The sequence below is a fragment of the Phalangium opilio genome, unplaced genomic scaffold, assembly GCF_054372755.1.
Source record: "Phalangium opilio isolate 3A_F unplaced genomic scaffold, DU_Popi_V2 ptg000209l_1, whole genome shotgun sequence".
NCBI classification, from domain to species: domain Eukaryota; kingdom Metazoa; phylum Arthropoda; class Arachnida; order Opiliones; family Phalangiidae; genus Phalangium; species Phalangium opilio.
The window spans coordinates 9,083,744-9,109,268 of record NW_028324217.1 but is presented as its reverse complement, the minus strand read 5'-3'; the positions used below and the strand labels follow the sequence as shown (position 1 = coordinate 9,109,268).

The window sequence follows — 25,525 nt, the reverse complement described above, 5'->3', positions numbered from 1 at the left end:
ATTATGATTTTTAGGAACTAACCTCATTCTTGAATCTTCAACGAAATGCTCGTAACGACCGTTGACAATTCAAAATAGAACTATACAGGCTGCATGCTTTCGAAAACTATCTCTCTTTCGTCTTTGCTGCTTTCGCGATAATAAGATAGGTGGCGCCCTATCGCTATTTGTTTTCCGTTTGACGCACCAAAACAGGTGGAGAGGAGGGGGATGGGTGAAAATTTCGGAACAACTAGAGAACATTCCCTTACTATAGAGATCTGTGTGTGCGTTTTATCCTTAGACATTTTAAATAATCCTTGCTCACCATAAGGCTATTGTCCTCAAAAGTAACGTTATTTAACCTATCAATAAAATCATATGAATTTTTAAGGCAGTCTGTGGAGTCTACGAGAACATCGAAAATCTTTGCAAAGTAAATAAGATAGGTTGCGGATTGCTGCTCCTGACATGTCGACAAATAAAAATGCATAAAGAAAACAATCCTATGAGACCTATGACTTTCAATTTCATGGTACAATATACAAACAAACTGATGGTCTCCCAATGGGATCAAATATTTTCCCTGTATAGGGACTTAGCAATTCGGGCTTAACTCCGCCCCTAGCGCCATTATGGTATGTTTTTTAACAGAATGAAAGCTATATAAGCCCCTCCTCCTGGTATGTTTTTAAGCACTAGTGGAAGGTAACCTGACGTTGCATGACGTAGTACTGCCAAGTCCCTATTGGCTAAACTCTTTATGATCTACTTTGAAAATAATTTTCTGGCTCATGACCCAAAATTTCCAAAGATCTGGTGGCGTTACGTAGATGACATTTTTTCCAAATGGATAGGCGATAAATCGGAAATAACTAAGTTCCTTAATCGTATTAACTCTAAACAGCAAAAACTTAAATTCACACTAGAAGTAGAACAAGAAAACAAACTTTCTTTTCTGGATATTCTAATCGGTAGATCAAAAATCTCAAAAAAACCAAATCATTCCTCGTACCAAAAACAAACCCACTCAAAAAAGTTTCTAAATTATAACTCGTACCATGCATATCATATTAAAAATGGTTTAGCTAAAAGCCATAATTATAGGATCAATAAAATCTCAAATCAACCATATGTTGATCTTGAAAAAATCAAACGACATTTAAAAGACAGTGAATACCCCAAGAATTTTATTAATAAATTTCTAAAAATTACTGATCCGAATAAGTTAGAAACAAGAAGGTAAGATGACCTTGAACCAGAAAAATGGTTTTTTAGCCACATCGTTTGATGTACATCTAACGATGGGGGTATTAGTTTGACTTAGTCTGAAGAAGAAGAAGATGTATCGTTCGTCTTTTTAAAGGGAGAGTGAAAAAGGGATTTTTGATTTTCAAAGGGAGCGGACTATGATTTGTGTATAACAGTGCTATGCGAATGTACAACGCACATGTTAATGAACGCACTTAGAAAGAAAAGGGATAAATTGTGTTAAGGTGATATTTTTCATTAATTGGTCATTTTAAAGGGGAAAGGCTTATGATCTATCTCTAACAGTACCATGCGGATGCACTGTGAAAAAATTAATGAACAAACAGTAATATCTGTAGTCTTTTATGAATACACAAATTTATCATATTGCCTCACCTCAAACGAGAAATTTCATTCTCTCTTTAAAATTTCTCATACTTTAAGCCATGACTTTTCTAAGAATCCGAACTTTCTATACAATAAAAAGGTTCGGGGTTTACACAAAGAAAGAACTCAAGTTGGGTATTTTACCGAATTCTTTCTCTTTCAAACGCTTCTGGGCATAAGTTCATGTTGTAGGTTTATAAGATGCGATATGTATGCGTCGGCATAAGTCTGTGTTGTAAACTCATCGAGGGGGTAATCAGTAAAACTATATGTTCTTCGATTCGCCGGAATATTACAATTACAGCACAAGTAAATTTATACGGATAATAATTTTATCACTGTTTAGGGTAGGGCATCGAGGGGCTATTCACTCTGATTTTATGCACGGTAAATCATTTAAGCATTGTAAAAGATAGCGCTATTCACTCATTAGGGTAAGGTATAGAGGGGTTATCCACTCATTAGAGTAGGGTATAGAGGGGCTATTCACTCGTACGATGTGGCTACTATTACGAGCCCTTGGGCCGTCTTGTTCTACCCTACTATAAAGGTTTCAACGAAACACTACAAAGGAAACTTGGACCTTTTAATATTAAAATCAATAATAAACAAGACGACCCAAGGGCTCGTAATAGTAGCCACATCGTACGAGTGAATAGCCCCTCTATACCCTACCCTAATGAGTGGATACCCTAATGAGAGGATAAGCAATCTATATCTTACCCTAATGAGTGAATAGCGTTATCTTTTACAATGCTTGAATGATTTACTGTGCATAAAATCAGAGTGAATAGCCCCTCGATGCCCTACCCTAAACAGTGATAAAATTATTACCCGTATAAATTTACTGATGTTGTAATTGTAATATTCCGGCGAATCGAAGAACAGATAGTTTTAGTGATTATCCCCTCGATGAGTTTACAACATAGACTTATGGCGATGCACACTTATCGCATCTTATAAATTTCTAACATGGACTTATGTCCTGAACCTTTTAAAGGAGAATGTTTAATTATAGTGATTACCAATTTTAGTGATTATCCCCTCGATGAGTTACCTTTAGCAATGCTAAAATTATCAAACGCATAACGCTCATTTAACTTTACAACATAGACTTATGCGGACGCATACATATCGCATCTTATAAATTTATAACCAGAAGCGTTTGAAAGAGAAAGAATTCGGTAAAACACCCAACTTAAGTTCTTTCTTTGTGTAAACCCCGATCTTTTTATTGTATAGAAAGTTCGGATTCTTAGGAAAGTCATGGCTTAAAGTATGAGAAATTTTAAAGAGAGAATGAAATTTCTCGTTTGAGGTGAGGCAATATGATAAATTCGTGTGTTCATAAGAGACTACAGATATTATTGTATGTTCATTAGTATTTTCACACTGCATCCGCATTGTACTGTTAGAGATGGATCATAAGCCTTTCCCCTTTAAAATCACCAATTAAAGAAAAATATCCCCTTAACACAATTTATCCCTTTTCACTCTAAGTGCGTTCATTAACATGTGCGTTGTACATTCGCATTGCACTGTTATAGAGAAATCATAATCCCCACCTTTGAAAATCAAAAATCCCTTTTTCACTCTCCCTTTAAAAAGACGAACGATACTTCTTCTTCTTCTTCTTCTTCTTCAGACCAAGTCAAACTAATACCCCCATCGTTAGATGTACATCAAACGATGTGGCTAAAAAGCTAAGGACTTAAGAAGCAGCCTAGTCAAATGGAAGATACTAATAAGGACAAAACAACAGAACACCTAAATACATCTGGAGTGATATATAAGATCCGACGTGAAACGTGTGGAAGAATGTATATAGGCGAAACAGAACGTAAACTATAGATAGAATTAAAGAACACAAAAGAGACGTTAAAAATAAAAAAGAAACTAATGCTGTTTACACGCATTTAAAATTTAATGAAACACACGAAATTAATTGGGATAATGCAACCATCTTAGCCAAAAAAAAAGACTACTATAAACGAAAAATTGCCGAAAGCATTTACATTAAAAAATTTAAAAATAACTTTAATTTAGAGGCCGGTTACGTACGTACTTAAAAATAATTGGAATGTGAATATTATAAAAAATAATAGATAATATAATATTAAAAAAAAACGGCACCCTTGTGGTATTCTCCTTAGCGACCAAATGTTATACTTCCACATTTCTAAAAAATAACTCTGATTAAACAGTATATTAACATGAACTCACTTGAGTTCAAATGTTCAATAGACTGAATGATGAGCCGCGGCCCGAAACGTCTCAGGAATTTTAAATAAATTATTAAAATCACGTTAAATATCTCCTTTAACTGAAGTATTCTTACTCTTTTAATTCCGAATACCGAATAGTTCGGCCTTGGTAAAATTTTCTCTAACCGATTAATAGCGAATAGTTAAGCCTAGTATTCGCGAATAGTTAAGCCTAGTATTCGCGAATAGTTAAGCCTAGTATTCGCGAATAGTTAAGCCTAGTATTCGCGAATAGCTAACCCTAATACTCGCGAATATTAGGCTTTAATATTCGCGATTAATCGGGTAGTAACCCTAATATTTGCGAATAGTTAATACAAAGCAAGGAGAAAAACATTCAGGAGCTCCTAAATTTCAAAATACCTCTCCTCATTGGTGACCAAGCATTTCTTAAAATTTTCCTAGGCACTTGCTGGTAGTTTTTGATGGGAGACAAATAAAATTGGGTTGATATTTTTTAAAATAAGTTGGGTCTCTTCTAGTGCCAAGGACCTAAATTTATGGTAGTCGAAATTTAAGCGAATAGTCAGTTCGGTATTTGATATTCGTATCAAATAGTGAAAATGGGCTTATCGAATACCAGATCGAATTATTCGATTGAAACGGTTAACCGCACACTGCTATAAATATAGAAAACAAGCCTCTCATATATACATGTGCTGTAATTATTATTATCTATTGCAGTTTAAATATTATTTGGTGGCGCTGTACTCGCTACGGAGTTCAGACGAGAGCTACAAATTCTTTCACCTAAAGACGGCACATAGTTCGTATTTAATTTTGTATTTTTGAATTTCTTTTGATTTTCAAATATCTGCCAGTTTTTCACATTTTGTTGCATATCAAACTATCGATATTAAACGGTACTATCCATTTTAATGTCATAGAATAATTTTAAATAAATTTATTTACCGTACTTTTGTTATGATCAGCTGATTGAGAACCGCACTTATGAGATGGCATATTTATTATAATATTTCATAATTTCGGGTTATTAAAACTAAATTAATTCTTTGAAAGAAACAATGTTTAATTTACGTTAGTTTGGGAACGCTACTAACGGCCGGATTTCTGAAGTACCTACAATCCTCGATAAAACTAAATGTTTAATCAAATAGATGATAAGACGAGAAACCCTTCGTTATTGGTTAATTCTTAAGTCAGCTTACAATGATGTCATACAGGGTGATCTACTTAATCGAGAACAATAGCTTCTATGTAAATGTAAGAAATATCCATTTCTCCAGATTTAAATTCTGAAAAAGAGTATTTCGTTCGTCTCTTGTCAGCACGCAAAAAAGCTACGTTACACAGAGACCTGGCTTTGCGCGTGCTGACAAGCGAAGCCGTAACCATGCTGTAACAGAGTATATTCTGAGAGAGCGGAACTCAGCGGATAAGACTTCATAAGGAGGGCTTTTTGTTTGGATGTAGTTTTTTTATTGTATTAACTGTTTTGAAAAAATTCCACAGAGCTACAATTTGGGCCCTCAATATGTGGTTAAAATTTCAAAGAGATTCGTTAATTAGTTTATTTTATTAAAAATAAAGTTGCTAAGGGTGGTTTTCATTTCCATAAAATTAATCACAGATTTTGACGAAAAACTGGAAAAACTCCATAGAAATAACATGGGAAATTTTCCAAAATTACCTATTTTTACAGAATAACCTGCGGTCAGATATAGGGGGTTGCCTATCCTATAGCGTGAAAACAAATTTCCTCGCGCACATCCTGTACTCATGTCTCTACCCTTGCAAATTAGAGTGTGATTAGACTCCTCACGTCACGTGTAATAGGTTTTATTTTGATTTAAGGTTTTATTGATTGGTTAGATTAGGTAATAATTGCTAAAAAGTTCCACCTGTTTGGTTCGGATGGTTATATAGGGCGAAGATTGAATACGATATTAACTATATAAAGTTTTTGTCGTTGATTAGGGGCCATTCCGCTCGGCCATTCTTTACATTAAACCTTTTAAGTAGAGGTTCTTGAGTCCTCATTTTTAGGTTTTGAGTCCGAGTCCTGGAAAAGTGGACTCGTCGAGTCCATCGAGTCCTTAAAACATGGTTTCGAGCCCACTTCGAGTCCAAAATTCTTAATCGAGTCTAATTCGACCCCCAATTTGCCTTTAAGTCCAAATTTATTATTTCTTTACAATAAATTTACCGGTCTCATTTTTCTAAGTGTTTCAAAACTAAACATTAATAATATTTTTACTTTTTTGAAATATGAAAATATTTTTATCCCTAACTGATAAAGTTGGCTATTAAAAAATATTCGCAAATTTTTAGTTATACTACGACGTGTGGACTACAATTCGTATTGCCATGACAAATTAAGATATATCAAAGAGGGTAGAAAGAGGGGGAGTAGAAGCTAGCGGCTTTGGCAAGGCATTTTGGGTGTTCTCGCTTGTCTTTTTTATTTATTTGTTATATTTTCCTCCTAATATCCGGTTCACCGTATTTCAACCAATAAGAGGGCAGAGAAAGATGCGCGCGCACACCGGAAGCTTAGAGGTAAACTTTCAAAGCGAGAACACTCCAGCCAAGCCTTCTACTCCCCCTCTTTCTACCCTCTTTGGATATATCAAGTCACAATACACCCGATGATAGTCTTAGCGTCACATGTTCACTGCCATCAAGGATCTCTCTTGTTATACAGTTAGCCCCTTTGCCCCCTTAAGAAAAAATGGAATCGTCGAGAAAAAATAGCCTCGCCCAGCCCTAAAAGGCCGGTAATTTTAGGCCTTGGACAAGGACCCGTTGGAGTCTTAGAAAAACGAGTTGCACAAAAAACGTAATGCACAAGTGCCAATGTGACAAGGAACACTTTAATGTTATAAATAAATTTATAATTTTATTAACATCATAGTACATGTATACAAAATATAGATCTAACTACATATCCAACACAAATATTTATAAATACTCCTAAGTATAATAGAAAACCATTTTGTTTTCAATCACATGACCCATCTTTCCATCCATCCAACCACCTTTCATCAATCCTTGCGCAATCGAATGTTGGTTTACCTAATTTCTTATTAACAACATTATGCATTCTACAAAACCATTGGGATAATTCCCATCTGCTAGTGGTTTTTGGCGGGTCCTTTTTAATGCTGAAATAGATTGCAACAACCAATTTGAGTGTTCAAATTCCGCGCCAAACCCAAGGGAGTGAGCAAGATGTTATGCAACGAAGTACATACTCTTCTCTAAAATCACTGGCACATTCGTGGCAAGGGTAGAATTTGGAAAATAGGTTTATGAATTGATTCATATCCTTTTGTTGATCGCTAGTAGGCTTGTCTGGAAAATAAGCCGCCATAGTGTGCAAAAATGACCACGTACTTCGTCCCAGTTCGGCCCTGTCAAGCGGACATTCACGTTGGCTTATGTCAGGCTCCTATAATATTGCGTAATACTATTAAGCCTTGGCCAATTTCCACATTTTCTAATCAAAGACTCGCTCCGAATAGGTAAATGAATTTAAAATTGACAAAATGTATTTACCGTATTGGCTTTAGGTTTCATATTGCTAAATCCGGCCCATGATTTAAAATCCGAGCAAGCTTTGCATGGTTTTTTACGGCCACCGGTTCCGTAAATATCATCATCATACGAGCTCGCCATTTTATTTTGAGGTCAAAGTTTTCAAACCATATCAGGCTGAGAAATAAGGATTTTTTTTTAAACTGGCCCAGCTAATTTTTAAAGTGGACATTTGTCCAGAGCCACCGCTTTTTTCTCATTCATTGGTTACATTTGGTTAAGGCTGAAAAATAAGGGTATGGCCTGGACAAATATCCGCTGTAAAAATTAGCTGGGCCAGTTTAAAAATTAAATGCTTGTGGGTCTACTGGCCCAGTCGCCACTTTTATTTAATTTAAAAAGTTTCGAGCTTTCACCATTTGAACTGGCCAATAGTTCTTTAATTAAAAGTGATTTGGCTCTACTGGACATATGGCCAGTTTAAAAGAATCCTTATTTCTCAGCCTGCAATAAATCCTTCTTCATTGATCGTCTGCTAGGTGTTCTGAAGGTCATAAAAATGGCGACTTACGCTAAAAATGCTGCGAAAGTTATTCCAAAATGTAAGATTTATTCAATTTTAAGTGGTTTCTCCCTTCATTAATCATTTTAAAATGTAATTTAAGCTTATGGAATAATCAAACAAGGATTTAACGAAGTTCCCGAACTCATGCTGGCAATTGGGCTTGGATTAGTTGGTTCGTCACTATAATACTAAGACTTAATGAAATCTTTTTAACTAACTTAAATATTACTTTATTAGGTTCGGGTTTGCTCCTTTACGGTGGCTATAAGGCTGATTTGAACGAAGATCAGCATAAACATTTCAAAGTTCGATACACGGGTAAGTATCAAACTAGGGCTTGTGGTCACCAATGTAATTAAAACCCATCTTTAATATTTTCAGTTTATAGAGAAGGTGACCCAAGAATAAAATATATTAAAGATATTAAGCTGCCTCATTGATTGTGAAACTAATTTTATTGTATAGTATGATATTAAGAATAAACTAAACTTTCAACTCTATTTGGTACTTTTTAACGTTAAAGTTCATTAAACACAACTCTGACATTTGAAAGGGGTGGTGAATCTTCATAGATGGCGCTCCCTTGTGATACCATAGCCCACTTGATCACGCTGGCTGCACGCGCTATAGAAGCCCGCTCAATCGACCCTAAGAATGAGAATAACATAGGTTCGGTCTAAAATTCAAACCCGTCTGGTTTTAACATGGGCCTCTATGGGAGGGGACGAGTTTTATCAACGTTTTTGACAATATTAGTGCATCCACTGGTTCAAATCTCTTGAATTTTTAATGAGACGTGTATTGAAAGGTTTGATATTATCCTGTAAAATTTAAAGTCTTCAGCTATAATAGTTTTTTTTATAAAAAATAAAAATCATCACATAGTAGAGAAATTGATAGTAGAGAAATCCTTCAATTTCTCTACTATGTGATGATTTTTATTTTTTATAAAAAAACTATTATAGCTGAAGACTTTAAATTTTACAGGATAATATCAAACCTTTCAATACACGTCTCATTAAAAATTCAAGAGATTTGAACCAGTGGATGCACTATTTGGGCCAAAAACGTTGAAAAAACTGCTTCCCTCCCATAGAGGCCCATGTTAAAACCAGATGGGTTTGAAAGTTTAGACCGAACCTATGTGACGCGCCGCATTCGCGAGTTAACATGTAAAAAAAATCGTTTGGACGGGCTTCTAGAGCGCGTGCAGCCAGCGTGCGTGATCAAGTGGGCTATGGTGATACCTACCCTCAGTACCCTGGCCTCCCTGGGCGGGCTCAGAAATAAGGATTATTATTTTTTATACTGGCCATATGGCCAGTAGAGCCAAAGCTCTTTTAATTAAAAAAAAACTGGACATTGGCCACTTAAAATGCTGAAACACACATACAAGGTGGCCTTCCTCCCTAACTCCGGGTTTAGCTTGCCAAAGGCTAGTGGGCGGGATTTGTAAGGGCACTTATAAACCCCGCCCAAAAATGCCTTCGCCAAGCCAAAATTGGAGTTAGTAAGGAAAGTCACCTTGTAGGGGATCTACTGTACACGCGCTTCGCTTTAATCAATAAGTAATCAAGTGGATAATTTTATTAATACCTGGAAAACAAATTACATTCTTTACACTCATTTAAACAAATACTGAATAGGTTTTCAAATATTAAGCAAACATAAAACTAGTATTTCTTTTAAGTTTAATCAATTTTGTGGTAGTGGTTTCCCAAACTCCATTAACATTTCCCGTATCTCATCTGATTCGTACCAATCAATGCCGCTAGCGAAAACCATTCGGGAACCCAATGTCGATATAAGTTCCAGCTTTCTTTTAGCCTTATTGATTCGATCTTTTCCATGTCTAGCCAACTCTTTCATTTCTTCCGATTCAGGTTCATCTGGTAAACATTCGATGTCCAATTGTTTAATATCGCCCATTAACTCTCGTTTTTTATTCGCTAAAGTCTTTGATTTTTGAGTTAAGTGTAAGATAGTATTTTTGGCTTTTATGATATCTTCCTCAATTTCGGCAGTATCCATCGATAATATTGCAATTTCCTTAAAGAAAAATAATCAACGTGAAAATTCTTCGCTGTAAACTGATGTCAGTGGTCAGGGGTGATTCTTTATATTTTTTATTCGGTTACAGTAAGCATAAGTTCATAAGATATGTTTGTCACTGGTTACAAACTGGAGCTTGTCATGAAGTGACGTAGGTGAAACGTATAATAGATTCGACACCTGGTGAGGCGCTGTCAAAGGCCTAGCACAGACTAAATAGGAAGATGGACAGCAAAATTAACCGAGTGTAGTACTTCAATTCTAGCTTGTCGTTTTCGAACTTGCTCACAGGAGTAAGTCTCTAACATTACGAAGACAAGGAAGTGTCATACTAATGGAACATATCTTATAAACTTATGACGTTATGTATAAATAGCTCTCGCTATAGACTAGTGGCGGTAGAGAGGGCGTAGACTGTGTATCCCTCCATCTGGGCGCGTTCTTGTAAGAGGGGATACTGTGCGCTCCCAGTAGGCGGATGACACTGAGCTAAGAGATAGAAGGGTATGACGTTTGCATACGTAGTACTGCCATTACTCTATAGGTTTTTTTTTCTGCTATAGGGAGCTAACAGTTCTGACCCTGAAACGTCACACCCTTCTATCTCTTACTGGAGTTTTATCCCCCCCTAACGGTTGGAAACAGTATTCTACGCGTTAAAATTCCAACCAGAGAGGGGCTGCGTGACGTCAGACTATCTCTTCCCCCTAGCCAGTTGTTAGCTCCCTATTTCACAAGTGTTGTCACGCCATTAGCGAACCAAGACCATGCGGATAAAAAGTTCAGATTGTATTAAAAATTAACTAATTTGGCTCATAGAGGGTCTGACAACACTGAAACTGACATTAAATCCGCAAGATAAATTGAAACTTTATGCTGTTTAGTATCAATTCTTCCTGATTTTTCACAACAATTGAACTTTAGCTTGTGAATTTACTTTAAGATAATTTTCGACTTGTTCGGAGAAAGGGGTACGACGGTTTTCACTGATGGTTGGATGAACTAAATGCGATAGTTGTGTTGATTCGATTACATAGTTTTTTGCGAATTTTAGCTCGTTTGCTGTAAACAAATCCATGTAGTTTATGTCAACTTTAATCTCATCGATATCTTCAAGATTATTTTGAACCAGTTCTTGGTAACGTTGAAATTTGCTGAGTTCATCTTGGTATTGTTCAAGATGTTTTATGTCCATAGCACAGCGTTTTGTCGATGATAGTACGATTGATTCTTCATCATCCGAATTTTGCAATTTATCCAGATCAACACTAATTTCATTTTCCTCACTAGTGCCACTGATATCGGAAGTTTCCATCGCAGCTGCCATCACGAAACTAGAAGCTTATAAAGTTCTGTTGTTTTGCTTGTTGGCTAATGCTTCCCGTTTCCCGCCTTTTTACGAAAATTAGCAGACGACAGTACTATATTTACTTTCGATTGGTTAGTGGTTACTCTCCAGCAGGGCAGGAAATAAGAAAAATTTGTTATAGGACATGTGTCCAGTGACCCCCTGTTTGACTGGAAAATTTATAGGACATTGTCCACTGGAGTGTGCAAAAATGGTGTCGCTTCTCCATAGTCAAGGTATCAAAACTTATGGGTCAAAATGTCCAGTGACCCCCTTAGTTTTTAAAAAAATTATGGGACATTTTAAAATTTTATTGGACAATGTCCAGTGTTCTGTGCTTATTTCCGGCCCTGCTCTCCAGTCTCCACCGAATAGAGGCGCGAAACTACGAATTTTTCTTTAGAATACTTACATTGAACTGTGAAATACTAATTTTAATTCTAAAATATACAATTTTCTATGAATGCGTCAAACTTGGAAAATTTATTACGCTAATTGTAGGTTTAGGTTTTCCATCCAAAAATAAATGTTACACATCATCAAGTGTGCCCACTGAAATACTCAGTCCGATAGCCCTTTACGCTGATGATGTTAAGATGTTTCGGGTGATCACATCGTACGAGGATGTTAAAACTATGCAAGACGACCTAGCTCGTTTACACGTGTGGGTCTCCTTAAACGGCCTATCTTTCAATTGTTCTAAATCTTACCATCTCAAACTCTCCCCGTCATCCTCGCCATCACCCGGTTCGTGCTCCCCTTATTTCCTGAATGGTTCCAGGTTAGAACGCATTAGTGACCATCGGGACCTAGGCGTCATTGTTTCTTCTGACCTATCCGCCACCAAACAGTGCGCCAAGCTTGCGTCCCGCGCCAGTAGCGTTGTCGGGGCTCTTAGCCGAAATTTCTCGTACCTCGACCAGTCCTCCCTTACCCTCCTCTACAACCAATTTGTGCGACCCATATTTGACTACTGCTCCCCGATTTGGCGACCACATCTCGTTAAGGATTATTCATCCCTAGTCTCCATCCAAGCTCGTGCCTCCAAGATCCTCCCTGCCCTGCGTGGGGTTCCTCGAGACCTTCGACTTGAAGAGTTGGGCTGGCCTTCCATCCACTCTCGCTGGGATACCATTGACCTCATCCTCCTATTTAATATCCTCTCCGATCCCACCCAACCTTACTTTGAAGCTAATCATTCCTCCACGCGCGGTCACTCTCGAAAACTTTACATTAAACGTCCACGACTCAACGTCGTTAAACAGTCATTTTTTTACCGGGTTGTTCCCTTATGGAATTCCCTTCCCAATGATATTATTAATTCGACCTCTGTAAAATCATTAAAACTTAAGCTCAAAAACCACTTCTCAAATATGTAACTGTTCTTAACTCTGATGTATACTTTAATTTTTCAATCTGGCCCATACCTACCAAATAAGTCCCTGTTTCCTTGATACTATTATAGTCTAATTTTAAATATGCCTCAAGGAGCTGCTATGGCCTGCTCCCTAGCTCCACAAAAAACCAGAAAAAGAAAAGAAAAAGAAAGAAAAGTGAAACACGCTCTGATTATACAAATTTTTCAGACTAAGAGGTTTGATACCAATTACACCAGGAGACCGGGCTATTTGGTGCTGCACTTTGTCAGCCAAGTAGCCTGGTCTCCTGGTGTAAATGGTATCATTCCTCCTAGTCTGAAAGTTATGTATAATTTTAAACAAGTCCAGAAATTTAAAATTTTAGGTGCAACCTTAAATCGATTTTTTTTTATTTGAAATACAGCGCTAGAAGGCCTCTTTAACACTTCGCAGGCTTCATTTCAAAGCTTAGGCTTATTCATATTCTCTAAACATTTTGCGAGAGTAAGCGGGAAGGGAGCACTATCATATTGAAGTTCGTTATCTTAAAGATAGATGTCGTACTATCATTACCTAATAAGGTAAAAGAAACGCCGGTTATGAAAAAAAAATGCAATGACGTCTCTGAAAGTCTCAAAGAAGTTTTGACGTTAGTCAGGCTACACGTGCGATTTTTCAACGGGGCACCACCACATAAAACATTCCTAGCCTCGCACTAAATGGTGCAGTAAATGGCTTCGCAGAGTTTAAGCTGTGTATAAAAATAAACAACGATTTAAGAAAGTTATAATAATCAAAACTAATCTTTTAAAACAGTAATTATGGATTTAATACAGGTATGTGTACCATTTAAATAATTTTTACTAGGTCATGTCTTAAGGGGTATTTAAATATAATTAAATTTGCCCCAGTGACATTTTTAGAAAAAGTTTTATTAGAAAATAACTGAACAGCTTATCTCGTTAAGGTGCTTAACTGTAAATTGATAATGTGTTATAAACGTATCGGTTTCATGTCTGATTAAAAAGTGAGAAATATATGAAAGTGCTCAACTAGATTAATTATTTATCTTAATTTATTTTTAGTTTAAGAAAGAATTCATTCATTATTTTAAGTATTTGGATAACTTCAAACATTCTTCGAAAATTCTATTATTTTAACGTGTTTTAGTTTTGGACGACTTATACTCAATTAAATTGCTGTCCGTCGTGAGATTGTGGGCTAGTGGTTTTTTGGATCTAAAGGGTTAATGTATGATAAAAGTTTAGTTTAAATTATGAAACTGTATTTAAAATTACCAAATTTTGGTAAATTTTTAATAAATTTAAATTTTAATTCAGAGAATTTTTTTTTTCAACGTTATATTTCAGAGTCTGGTAGCAATTTCTTTCTATTTGTTTGTTTATGCATTATGTCATCTAACCGGGAGGTTTGATAATGTGGTGTTTAAGTTATGACGTCACAGTACGTCACTCTTGTTAAATACCATCATTTAATCCTAATCCATGCAATAATACAGCTCTTTACTGTTAATCCCATGTTTCAACGGTTTCCTAACCCGTGACCTCGGGGTCAAAAAAAGGTTTAATTTCACCCCTGGTATCACTACCTCCTTAGGTCAAATCGGAGGTACCCGCGAAGAGGAGATGAACAAGTAAACAATTATATCCCAAGTGTTTTGAGGGTTTGCTTGCCCCTGTGACCTTTTGGTCAAAAAATCAACCAGGGGTCGTAAGCTTTCCTTGGCCACTCATTTGTTCAAATCGGAAGTACCTGTGAAGGGTTGAAGTATACCATAAGTTCATAAGATATGTTCTATAAGTTTGACACTGGTTAAAACTGGAGCTTGTCATGAAGTAACGTAGGTGTAACGTAATAGATTCTCGTAAAGCGACGTCTGGTGAGGCGCTGTTAAAGGCTTAGCACAGGCTAAATAGGAAGATGGAGTGCAAAATTAACACCGAGTGTAGGACTTCAATTCTCCCTTGTCGTTCTCGAACTAGCTCGAGCTGTAAGTCTCTAGCATTACGAAGTATAGGAAGTGCCATACTTATGGAATATATCTTATAAACTTATGGTAGTACACAGAATCGCGTGAAAACATAGAAACTAAAAGGAATTAATTTATAGATGACAAAAAGGGACATTAATCAACGACTCTATTAAATGTTCGATACTGTATTATATTTTTCGGTGAATTCGTGACATTCGTCGAATATACGAATAGTATTATTGGTTCCTATCGCGACTACTTATTCGAATATCCAAAGTTCGCGTTTATAAAAACATAGTCGAAACGTCGCCGGCTTGTCGAAAGACAAGTTCAGCGAAACAACCGTAGTTCTTGTTTCGTTGCCCGAGTTTTTCCATCACCCTATGGAAGAATCAAAATATATTAACTCAAAGATGTCAAAATAGGGACAAATTTATGCCTTTACTCGAACAGCTCTCGCGCTGAGAAAAAGTAACCTAACAAAACATGACCATGGATAAAGAATGCGCGTGAGGAAATTTGTTTTCCCGCTATAGGATAGACCACTGCCTCCTTTACTAGTAAAGGAGGCAGTGGATAGGCAACTCCCTATCTCGGACGACAGCTTATTATGTATATACTCTGTTACTACATCGGTTGACAGCACGAGCAAAGCTAGGTCTCTATGTAACGTAGTTTAGTACGTGCTGACAAGAGACGAAGAACTTCAGGATTTAAAATATCCGCGAGTTTTTTAGCTCGAGTGCACGGACCTCTAGGCCTAGTTTCAAATACGTGTAGTAGGCTGTAGGCAGTTTCACACTATTTGAAACTAAGGCCTAGAGGTCCGTGCACTCGAGCTAAAAATTTAAAATCCTGAAGTCCAAAGTTCGCCAGAGGTAGCTTAAACGAAACTTCAGCCAAATAACGAGTTGGTTGGCAGAAATCGTGTATAACGTATTTCATTCAGTGTCGTACTTATCTTTGTTATGTTATTTGTGATAGTAGTCAGGGGAGAAATAACGGTACAAGCAAAGAGGTTAAATAGAAAAGGAGTAGAAGGTTAAGGCCTCGTTTTGTTTGTTTTTTATCACTTTTGGCATGGAGGAAGTAAAGAAAGGGAAGGTAAAGAGGGAAGGTAACTTGAACGGCACAGTCGTTTCGTTTCTCACACACATGCGCCCAAATACCTTGGCCGAGTAGCCAAACATGACGTTTTACCGTGGCACTGTAATGTAAGCGTGCTCTAACAACCTCAGGCTCCGCAGGCCGCAGCAGAGCTAAGCCTCGGCCGTGAGTTGTACACTAAAATCGAGACCCATTGCTAACACTAACAAATTTTGAAAAATTAAACTTTCATTGAAAATAATTGTTTGAAAAATGAAAAAAAAAAAATTAAAGCCTTCCTATTTAATCGAAAAAGAACCAGGAATAAATTTGCACTGAAATTTGCAGCTGAGAGTATCCCTTTATTGTACAATACAGCTCCGTGGAATAACCGAAGTCAACTGCAGAAGTTTGGCGTGCGCCCCCCGCAGAAGCGCAGCAAAGAGCGATGCACTCTTTATTATCTATGGTCAAGCTATCAAAAGTTGGCAAAAATTTATTGGTCAAATGTCCAGTGTCTTGTGCTTATTTCCAACCTTGACTATAATTGTGAACAAGCGTTTAAAATATTAAAATAAAAGACCTTGATAACGCTTAAAGGGTCTGTATAGTTTTGGCGGACCGTTGGAATTGTTTTCTTGAAAACGTCGTTATTGACGTGACAATCCCCGGGGGTGAGCAAAACGAAAGTATTTCTACCAAGACTCTCTAGCAGATGCAGCCAAAGAGGGTAGAAAGAGTGGGAGTAGAAGGCTTGGCTGGAGTGTTTTCGCTTTGAAAGTTTACCTCTAAGCTTCCGGTGTGCGCGCGCATCTATCTCTGCCCTCTTACTGGTTGAAATACGGATATTAGGAGGGAAATATAACAATTTAATAAAAGAAGAAAAGCGCGAACACCCAAAATGCCTTGCCAAAGCCGCTAGCCACAACTCCCCCTGTTTCTACCCTCTTTGATGCAGCGAGAGTCTCGGACTCTCGGCGGTGAATACTGGGGAAACACCGAAGCGAGGCGTCTCACAACCAATCACAAGAGAGGGGAGGGGATGTCGGGTGACTTAAAAAAAATTCAACGGTTCGCCGACACTTTACAGTCCCTTTAAATGGTGTAGAAAGACCCAAAGTTTGAAAGTTGGTTCAAATATAAGAAAAATCACTTTCATTTTGAAAGGTAAATAATAATTAGTAACGTTTCGTTAATATACTTCTTATTTAGAAAAAAAAAAACACTGACATAAAAAAGGCTTGCTAATTTACTTACCACTTTATTAGCCTTCCAGATACTTGAAATTAAGGGCACGTTCTTAAAATTGCGTAATAATTATTACAATGCGTTATCAGCACGATGTTCTATGTATAGTCGTATCGTATAGACGTTCTATATTTTCATATGCTATTTTAAATAGCAATTGACACCACTTAACCTAAGCGCTGTTGTACAGTGATGAAATGTTTTCTTGACCCGCATAAACGTTTCCGATTCAATTGAGATTAATTATACCACAGTAATTGCACTTTTTTTTTTCGTGTGTGGGTTTCCCTGAGAGGGAGATTCTGATTTTTATGGCGTTTTCCTTTGGGCAGATTTTTTACTGCCGGAGGCGCTCGAAAAACCTTTGCGTATTCCAATGGTTTAAGCTCAGTAGTGATGAGACGCGGTGCATGCTCCATTGGTAAAATTAGCCTTGAACTCCCAGCGCCATGCCAGCACTACGACTTGCCAACACGGCAATAGTAATTGGAAACATGGCGCTTATAAAGTCCATTGGAATACGATTTCATGGGCTATCGTTTCATAGTTATCGTCTGCTCGAACGTCGGCGTGCTAAGTGGTGATGTAATAAACGCGGAGCGATCGTGTAATTATCAGGCATATTCATGTCCCTAGAAAAAATGTAGATGGCGTTGGTAAAGCCAAAGCCCAGTTGGATATCCGCAAAGATCCCAAAGGTCGAAAAGCAAAGTGGGTGTGGTAAAGTGCATCAAAAATGATCAAAGAATGGCACTGCGCAAGCTCTAAATTGAGTAGAACTGAACTGAACTACTTTTCGGAAGGGAAATTCGGCTTTCACGCTTTTGTTCCGGCAATTAGGGCGATGGGAATGTGACATTTTTCCAATGGAATATGCATACTACAACATTTATTGTGTCGTCACGATCACGTGATCGCAACACCAATGGATTTACATGGCAAACTTGCATTTATCGATTCTTAAGGGGCATTTTCCACCCTACCAATGGAATACGCACTTTGTACTAGTATAAGAACTGAGTTCTTCTGAACATAGCTATTTCGTACCAAAGTCGAACGAATAGTGTGTTCCATTGAAACAAGATTAAATATGTTACTGTCATGGGTATATTCCATTGACATTTGAAGTTGTCGATAATTTGTTTGATCCTGTAACAGCATTACGCGAAATTCGGTTTTTTTGCCGCCAGCGCCGGCAACACAAAATAGGCCCAAAGGAAAACGGTATTAGATAGCTTAATCTTAAATTTTATTAGGGTTGCGTTTAGTAGAGTTCACCGCTGAGTCCGCTAAGTCAAAACTGTCTTGAACCGGATTTATATTTTGAATTCACCAAGAAAATACTCGGTTTTTGATCACGTGACTTTTGGCGATAAACAATAGAGTCATTAGAAATAGCCCTTGCTGATTCTGATGGGACTATCTATTTAATTGCCTTGAAACCAACTGATCTTGCGAGAATTTTAAGATATATGTTAGTCTTTCTAATTATAAATATTGAAGTTGTTTTTATTTATCTTTCCGAATATGTATTCATCCAAGTTTTGCTATGCGTAGGCCAAGGATAATGGGGGGGGGGGGAGGATGCAAAAGTTGAGGAAAAATAGGCGCGCTAACTGTGGAACAGTTCAGGTCCGGTGAGGCCATTTTACCGTGTATTCCTCCCCCATTTCATAAGTCCCACCGGACCTGAATTGTTCCAAAGTTAGCGTGCCTATTTGCATGATTTGCTGTCATGTTTTAAAATGGCGGCTCGAAAAGTAGTAAAAATGTCCCAAAGGACTGACGGGAAACGCCGGGATCTTTTGGTGCTGCTAGTAAATTGATAAATTTAAAAGAGTCTAACGCCCACAAACTTGCGCGGTCAAGTAAACATATTCTTCGATGCAATCAAGGGGCTCATCACTCAGCGTAATCGGTGTGATGACGCTCTAATTTAAAGTACACCGATTGTGAATTTTAGCATTTTCGAGTGATTATCCCCTCTGTTGTACCATTCACCCACATACTAATTTCAGATTACTTTTAAAGCCCCTCCATTTATGTGATTTATGTCACTAGACTACTTTGATTGGTTTATTGAGATATTTCTTAGGTGCCTTTAGCCGTGATATTAATTTCAAGTAGTATTTAACTAACTAAAGGCTGATAAGTTAATGCTCGTAAACTCAACCAAACATAACTATATTATGATAAATTATCTATTGAAATATTTATCTAACATTTTTGCGCCTTTTTTTTCAGGATCATGCAGTATTGCCCATTACGTTGGAAGAGGGTAAGCTGTTTTTATGAATAACTTGCGAAGTTGATGTCTGACGAAGAAGTGATATCTAGTTTATTAGGGAGAAGGTATAAATTCGCCACATTTATAATCTAGCTTTATCTCCAGTCCAAAAGACGTAGGTCCTGAGTTAATCCCGCCTCTAAATTACAACCAACATCTCATTAATTCTTGAAAACTCACGTCAGCGCGACGTGAATGACGAAAATTACGTATTTTCCAACTGAGAAGAGGCGAAATATAGTCCGGCCTTCTTTTGCGCCCCCCCCCCTTGTATTTTGAAAGGGGGACTGGGACTATGGCGCGCGAATACTTAGGCATCTTATACCTTCTCCCTAATAAACTAGATATCACTTCTTAGGGATACTTAACGTGGCCGTGGAAGTAGAATACAATCTAAGTTACTGTTGACTGAAAGTGGATGGGTGTTAAGGGATAGGGTGGTAGGACCAAAGTACAGCTGGGCTCTATGACATTTTTTTCTCATGGGACACCGTTTACAAGTTATGATTGGAGTGTTTTACGTATGACCCCTTAATTAAATTAGAAATCATTGTCTTTGCCTTAATTAAATTGAAGGGAGCATCCGTAAAATACAGCAATCATAACTTTTAAACGGTGGCCCGGAGGACAAAACAAAGTGTTAGAGAACATTTTCCATTCAAAACCGTTCTTAGAATTCTTTGTCCTTGAGTAATAAGAGAGGCTCAGCGTTGTCTGTCTCTCTGTTAGTAACGCTCTAACAAATTTTAACAAACAAACGTGATTAGTAATTTTGGTGATAATATTATAAGGGTAGGTTTTAATATTAAGAACGTTGACCTTTGACATGATAGAACTAGACAGGCTATCATCTTCTACTGCGCCAGCCAAGAAGCGATATCTAGTTTACTACGGAGAAGGTATGCCTAAAAATTCGCGCGCCATAGTCCCAGTCCCCCTTTCAAAGTACAAGGGGGGCGTAAAAGGAGGCCGGGCTCTTTCGCCTCTTCTCAGTCTGAAAATACTTAATTTTCGTCATTCGCGTCGCGCTGACGTGATTTTTCAATGAGATGCTGGTTGTAATTTAGAGGCGGGAATTAACTCCGGACCTACGTTTGGACTGGATATAAAGCTAGAAATGTGGCGAATTTATACCTTCTCCCTAGTAAACTAGATATAACTACTTGGTATAATAAAAATTTAAAAATATAAGCAATAATATTAAAATGGGTGTTTACTGTTTGTATTTTCGTTTATAGCAATTGAAAGATTAATTTCTATTTTACACCATAATTTTGATTTACTTAACTCTCATAGAAATTTTTCTTATGTACCATTTTGTTAAAGGAACCATTTTAAAACTTCGAATTAATCTGTTTTAACAATGTTATCCAAAAAAAAATAATAGGTTAGCTTAAAAATTGCATTAAATTTATAACTCGTACCTGGAAGTTATTTTTATTTTATACAGTATAAAAAATACAGTTTTTCTGGTATATATATCTGATTCAAACTAATAAACCCCTAGTCATGTGCCCGTAGTCAACGTCTCTTTGAGTTAGGTAGTAAAGGGGTGGTAGTACTGCACCTGCTGAAACCTAAGCTAACACGATAAAATCATAAACCTTTTTTAAATTTGAAGGAAAAACTGAAATAAATGCTTCTTGGTTTCAAAACATTCATTTAAGCTTAAAAAAGGAGTATTATTCTCTAATTTTGTTTCAAAGAATCTCAATAAATTAATTATTAACAATAAATTATAGAGACAACGACAGTGCCATTTTTAAATGATAGCGGGTTCGTTTTCTATTCGTTAATATCTAGACCAATCAGGTTTCAGCTAAAACTAATCTGTCGTCCGCTTGTGTTTATTACCAATTCTTCCCACTTCCCAGCTGTGAAAATGTCGAAGTGTATCATAGAAGGGTGTAATATGACATCAAAGAAAAATAAAGTTAGTTGTTTTAGAATTCCGAATGTTGAATCTAGTTTAGAAGTGGCGAGAGCTTGGATGAAATTCGCCAAAACACCAGTAAGAGAGGAATTTGAAGCACTCGTAACTGCGTTGAAACTTAAGCCTTTGTCAGAAAGGCGATTTCTAGTTAGCAAATTTAGAGAGTCTAATAGAGTTTGTCAGTTACATTTTAGTCCTGATTGTTTTAATATCCTTCGTTATGGCCGAAATTTGCCAAGAGAAATATTTACACTCAAACCTTTATCTGTACCCTCAATAAACCTCCCAAATATCACAGAAACGATGGATATTCCAATTATAGAACAGGTTAGAATTAAAAATTCAAGACTCATCAGTTGTCACTGGTTAAAATATAATTATTTTGATAATATGTATTGATTGCTATAGGTTCCAAATGTAAGTGAGAGCAATAGTATAACTGAACAAAAAAGAAAGAAAATCGGAATTAAAAGTACCGAACCCATGCGAAATACATTTGCTAGTATTGAGTCTGATAGTTGTATGTCTAATTGCGCTAACAAAAAGAAAATTAAGTTGGAAGTGTTAGCTTTGGATGAACGCACTGGAGTGTCAAAAGATCTCTTAAATGTTGCTAAGAGTTCAGATTATGAAACTAGTTCGACTCCAAAGAATAATGCGATTAGTGGTGACAAAGCAATTGTTTTTCATCGTGATAATTCCAATTCAGTAAATTTGAAAGATAGAAATTCATCACATGCATCCATAAGCGCGATTTCTGATAAAACCTCAAATGTTTCAAGTCTACACAGATTAGCATCTACATCTAACCATTTATCCGTCCCAAAACATATTTCTCAGAACATTGAGGATAAAAAATATATTGTTTGTGAAAGCCAACTAAAGAAACTGCTATCGAGGCTTAGGTGTGATGAAGCTGGCTGTGAAAGTACATTTGATGTAACTGAAAATTTTATATCTGAAAACGGTGGAACGCTATTAACTGTCAGGATGACCTGTGCAAGTGGCCACGAATTTATTTGGCACTCGCAGCCTTTGTTTGGAGGCATTCCAGAGGAGAATTTGTTCTAGTGTCAAATATATTGAGTTTGAGTAGTAATTAAAAAGAAAATGTTTATTTCTTAAGTACTTGTTTTGAAATTATTTAAATAAATACAATATTTTTATAACCAAGAAGCATTTATGAAATATTTGTCTTTTAAATGGCCCCAAGTTAGCTTAGCAAATATGGATTTGAAAGAAAGTCTCAGCTGTGGTTTAGTTTAAACAAATGCTACTATTCCTAGATGCTCCCATAATGGAGGGGTGGAGTTGACTGCCCCTCTAGGCTTAAAAGTGGCTAGTTTTAGCTCCGTCCTCAATAAATTACGAGTTCTGATTGGATCCTGCCTTTGGCAAGATAAAATTTATGTGTAGAAGATCTACCACAGGAGCCAACGTTTGATTTAAGGCTCCATCTAGTAATTTCATATTGAGAATAGACTATTTTCCAAAGGGGGGGACCGCAGTATCGTCATATAGGGTGCAGACTGAACAAGCGGTATGTGGGCCCAAAGACGTTAGAGAGATCTTCAAAGTTAACAGTCCATCAAAGTTCTTTAGTTTGTTGAAGTCTTTGAATCCACATAGGGGATGTGACGTCTTAAGAAAACAAGGTGGTCAAACCTTGAAGGAAAGAGGCAGGTCGCCCATTATTATTTCTACTCCTTATCTCATTTCTCCCTGGTCTCCCAGACTTTTACTATCTATTTTTGAAAAGGCCTATTATTTTGCCTCTTACTGGGGCTGCGCTCCTAATTGCTCATTCTTCTCCGTGGGCCTTTTCTTTTTTTAAAAAAAATCTTTAAAAACTGTTTTGGGGTGCTACTGCCCCTTTGTAAATATGAAATAGAATAATTTTAGTGACGTTTGTCTATTGCTTGGCTTTGCAAGTGTGAAAAAGAAGTATTCTTAAACAAACTTTTTAAAATTTTTGAAAATCCCTTTTCATTCATTCCTGTGTGGATTTGAGGTCTAGCTTGTGAGACGGTTATGTTTGTCTGGTAGTTTTTTTTATTTATTTATTAAAATGGTTAGAATTCGCCTATAAACTAATGTAACAAACACCAATATATAACAAACTGCAGTTTACAATGGTAAATTGTCAATGCATTTTAGTATTTTTTGCACTCAAAAACCTACCTGTAAAACCTTAAATTACTATAAATAACCTACAAAAGGGTAATTAATTTTTCACGAAATTTGAATGGGTAATTAAAACATTGGCCTTTATAAAAAGCTCTAGAAATAGAGACCAATCAGTTGGGTCAATTCTACGTCAGACCCTCAGTCTTATCTAAGTTCCGGCAGCCATGTTGGTGGGTTTCAGCTTTCTTCCACCATTCAACTCACCAATATGGTCGTGTATATTATCTCACAAATCATTGCTACTTCCTCAACTAAAGCTCTCTGTACTATACGGTACAAGAATAAGTCCATTAATTTATTTCTGCTCCATACGTCTGCCACCCACAACGTCTCTCCCGCTCATCAAACTTCAGATGGGCATCGCACAGTGATAGGGTGAATTTTATAATTGTTTGTCGCTAAATCCCCAGCAAACAACCCACAAACCTCGTCTTGACGTGGGACAAAAACCCGCAAGCGCGTTTTGCCAAATAGTAAAGCTAATAAGCTATAATACAGTAATGATGAGGGAACTATTTATCGCGTATGTGATTCGGTTTAGTAACCTTGCTCCAAATATTAATTCCGATGTTTGGGAAGAATCATGTTACAATAACCCGCGCTTTGTGGTACATTTCTCTCGAAGAGAAGTATTATATACTTCTGGTTCGATAAAAAAATTTTTATCCGCTTCCGCTTCGGTTATGGAGAGCCTCCAAAAGGTAACATGGCTAACTTGGTATAGTCGCTTTACGGATGGATATCACAGTAAGCGATCGTTTCCGTTTAAGGTAATCCTCCACCAGAAGAAGCCTTGCAGTCTCCGCTAAGAAAATACTCTCCCAATAGGCCATTCCATTAATTCCAGAAGAGAAACAAACACCATCTTCTTGGGCCAAGAAGCATCACTAGAGGCACTGCGAGTTGGCTAGCCTCCGAATGTAGTGAACTCGGCGTTGACTCTTGGCGCGAGGGATAGCCTAAGAGGGCGCCTTCCGCATGTGTGTTGGTTTCTCTGTAAGTAATTAATGGAACTGTTTTCGAAGAAAGAGTTGAAAATTTAAAATTTTCTCCTAAATGTTGTTGTGTTCTAAAGATAATATTTTTTGTCCGTTGTTAAAGTGGATAAAGCCCCGTTACATCGCTCTAGTTACCAGGGATAGATATAATTTTAGAAGCTTCTAAAATTACACCTATCCCGGAGTTACCATAAGTTTCGAGAATTTATAAGCTCAGAGTTCTTTGTGCCTAACAGGTGCGCGGGACCGAGTAAAATGGCGACAATAAACCCCTAATAAGACTACGATTCCAGCGGCAACATGTTTCGCGGCTGAGTTGCACAGTAGCGATCTTACTAGTGCACCTCACATTTTTCCCCATCTCGCCCAAGGGCTTGAAATTGTAATCCCTCTCCCCCTACATGGACGAACCAATACTGAAGGACCGATAGCAGCCCATAGAGCCCCATTCTAAGCGACGAAACAACGAATGTTAAGCTTACTTCCCCCTTTTCAGCCCCAAAATGGAGGGGCGTTATGAAAAATACAGAGTCAAATCCCGGAAAAAGCTAGCGCCATCTAGACAAAATAAGACGTTAGATGCATCCCTCTTTAGAACGTTGATTCCCCCATAAAACCCCCACTATCCGGTTTGCTACTATCTGCCGCTAGAAGGCGAATTAACAAGTATTTTTCAACTTTATCCCTCTGCCATCCGTCCTTCAGTATTAGTTCGTCCATGCCCCCAACGTACTGATTTAACTCCTTTCTATACGTGCTCCCAGTCCAGACCTAGGGTAGAAAACCCAGTCAGTAACCCTATATTCCAGCCTCTACCGCGAATTCTTGTTTCTTTGTATTTTGTCTACCTTTTTTCCAAATAAGTCTCCCGGAACCTTGGTTGGCGATATAAAAAAAAATGTGTCGCACACCCCCGCATATTTCTTCAACTTCTTGGTGGTGTCGAGGGCGATGCGATAGGCGAGGGGTGAGAGTGCTACAGACTACGACGAATTGATTGACGCGGGCCCCCTCCATTGGTGACGCTAGTAGATATAATATAACCCACGCCACCCACTTCCACCCCACCTTCGGTCCCCCTCTGCTGATTC

General features: G+C 37.4%; 5 protein-coding genes across 5 annotated transcripts in view; 3 read left to right on the top strand and 2 right to left on the bottom strand.

The window, feature by feature from the left end:
• Positions 1-6,714: 6,714 nt before the first annotated feature.
• Positions 6,715-7,556, bottom strand: Alr (Evr1_Alr domain-containing protein Alr). The gene is made up of 3 exons (XM_089855644.1): positions 7,401-7,556; positions 7,097-7,293; positions 6,715-7,006 (listed from the first exon to the last, which is right to left on the bottom strand). The coding sequence occupies exons 1-3, from the start codon at positions 7,518-7,520 to the stop codon at positions 6,844-6,846; spliced, it is 480 nt and encodes a 159-aa protein (XP_089711770.1). The 5' UTR covers positions 7,521-7,556; the 3' UTR covers positions 6,715-6,843.
• A 305-nt stretch (positions 7,557-7,861) lies between these two features.
• On the top strand, positions 7,862-8,444 carry NdufA3 (NADH:ubiquinone oxidoreductase subunit A3). The gene is made up of 4 exons (XM_089855646.1): positions 7,862-7,981; positions 8,045-8,116; positions 8,182-8,262; positions 8,326-8,444. Exons 1-4 carry the CDS (start codon positions 7,939-7,941, stop codon positions 8,382-8,384), a joined length of 255 nt encoding a protein of 84 aa, XP_089711772.1. The 5' UTR covers positions 7,862-7,938; the 3' UTR covers positions 8,385-8,444.
• Positions 8,445-9,500: 1,056 nt separating this feature from the next.
• Positions 9,501-11,384, bottom strand: LOC149618989 (uncharacterized). Its single transcript, XM_089855643.1, has 2 exons — positions 10,934-11,384; positions 9,501-9,993 (listed from the first exon to the last, which is right to left on the bottom strand). The coding sequence occupies exons 1-2, from the start codon at positions 11,321-11,323 to the stop codon at positions 9,640-9,642; spliced, it is 744 nt and encodes a 247-aa protein (XP_089711769.1). The 5' UTR covers positions 11,324-11,384; the 3' UTR covers positions 9,501-9,639.
• A 1,967-nt stretch (positions 11,385-13,351) lies between these two features.
• Positions 13,352-25,525, top strand: part of LOC149618986 (septin-9-like) — a 46,456-nt gene continuing 34,282 nt past the window's right edge. The window contains exons 1-2 of the mRNA XM_089855633.1: positions 13,352-13,538; positions 19,274-19,307. Coding sequence (XP_089711759.1) covers positions 13,524-13,538; positions 19,274-19,307 — 49 coding nt within the window. The 5' untranslated portion in view covers positions 13,352-13,523. The remainder of the gene's footprint in view (positions 13,539-19,273; positions 19,308-25,525) is intronic.
• On the top strand, positions 21,114-22,360 carry LOC149618988 (uncharacterized). Its single transcript, XM_089854201.1, has 2 exons — positions 21,114-21,576; positions 21,658-22,360. The coding sequence occupies exons 1-2, from the start codon at positions 21,199-21,201 to the stop codon at positions 22,318-22,320; spliced, it is 1,041 nt and encodes a 346-aa protein (XP_089710327.1). The 5' UTR covers positions 21,114-21,198; the 3' UTR covers positions 22,321-22,360.

Coding starts and splice junctions, on each gene's coding strand:
- Alr (XM_089855644.1), bottom strand. CDS start 7,520: ATGGCGAGCTCGTATGATGATGATATTTACGGAACCGGTGGCCGTAAA. Junction 7,294..7,400: donor TGAAACCTAAAGCCAATACG/GTAAATACATTT, acceptor GCAATATTATAG/GAGCCTGACATAAGCCAACG. Junction 7,007..7,096: donor GCCAGTGATTTTAGAGAAGA/GTATGTACTTCG, acceptor AATCTATTTCAG/CATTAAAAAGGACCCGCCAA.
- NdufA3 (XM_089855646.1), top strand. CDS start 7,939: ATGGCGACTTACGCTAAAAATGCTGCGAAAGTTATTCCAAAAT. Junction 7,982..8,044: donor TGCGAAAGTTATTCCAAAAT/GTAAGATTTATT, acceptor ATGTAATTTAAG/CTTATGGAATAATCAAACAA. Junction 8,263..8,325: donor TTTCAAAGTTCGATACACGG/GTAAGTATCAAA, acceptor TAATATTTTCAG/TTTATAGAGAAGGTGACCCA.
- LOC149618989 (XM_089855643.1), bottom strand. CDS start 11,323: ATGGCAGCTGCGATGGAAACTTCCGATATCAGTGGCACTAGTGAGGAA. Junction 9,994..10,933: donor AAGTCGAAAATTATCTTAAA/GTAAATTCACAA, acceptor TTTTTCTTTAAG/GAAATTGCAATATTATCGAT.
- LOC149618988 (XM_089854201.1), top strand. CDS start 21,199: ATGTCGAAGTGTATCATAGAAGGGTGTAATATGACATCAAAGAAAAAT. Junction 21,577..21,657: donor ATATTCCAATTATAGAACAG/GTTAGAATTAAA, acceptor TGATTGCTATAG/GTTCCAAATGTAAGTGAGAG.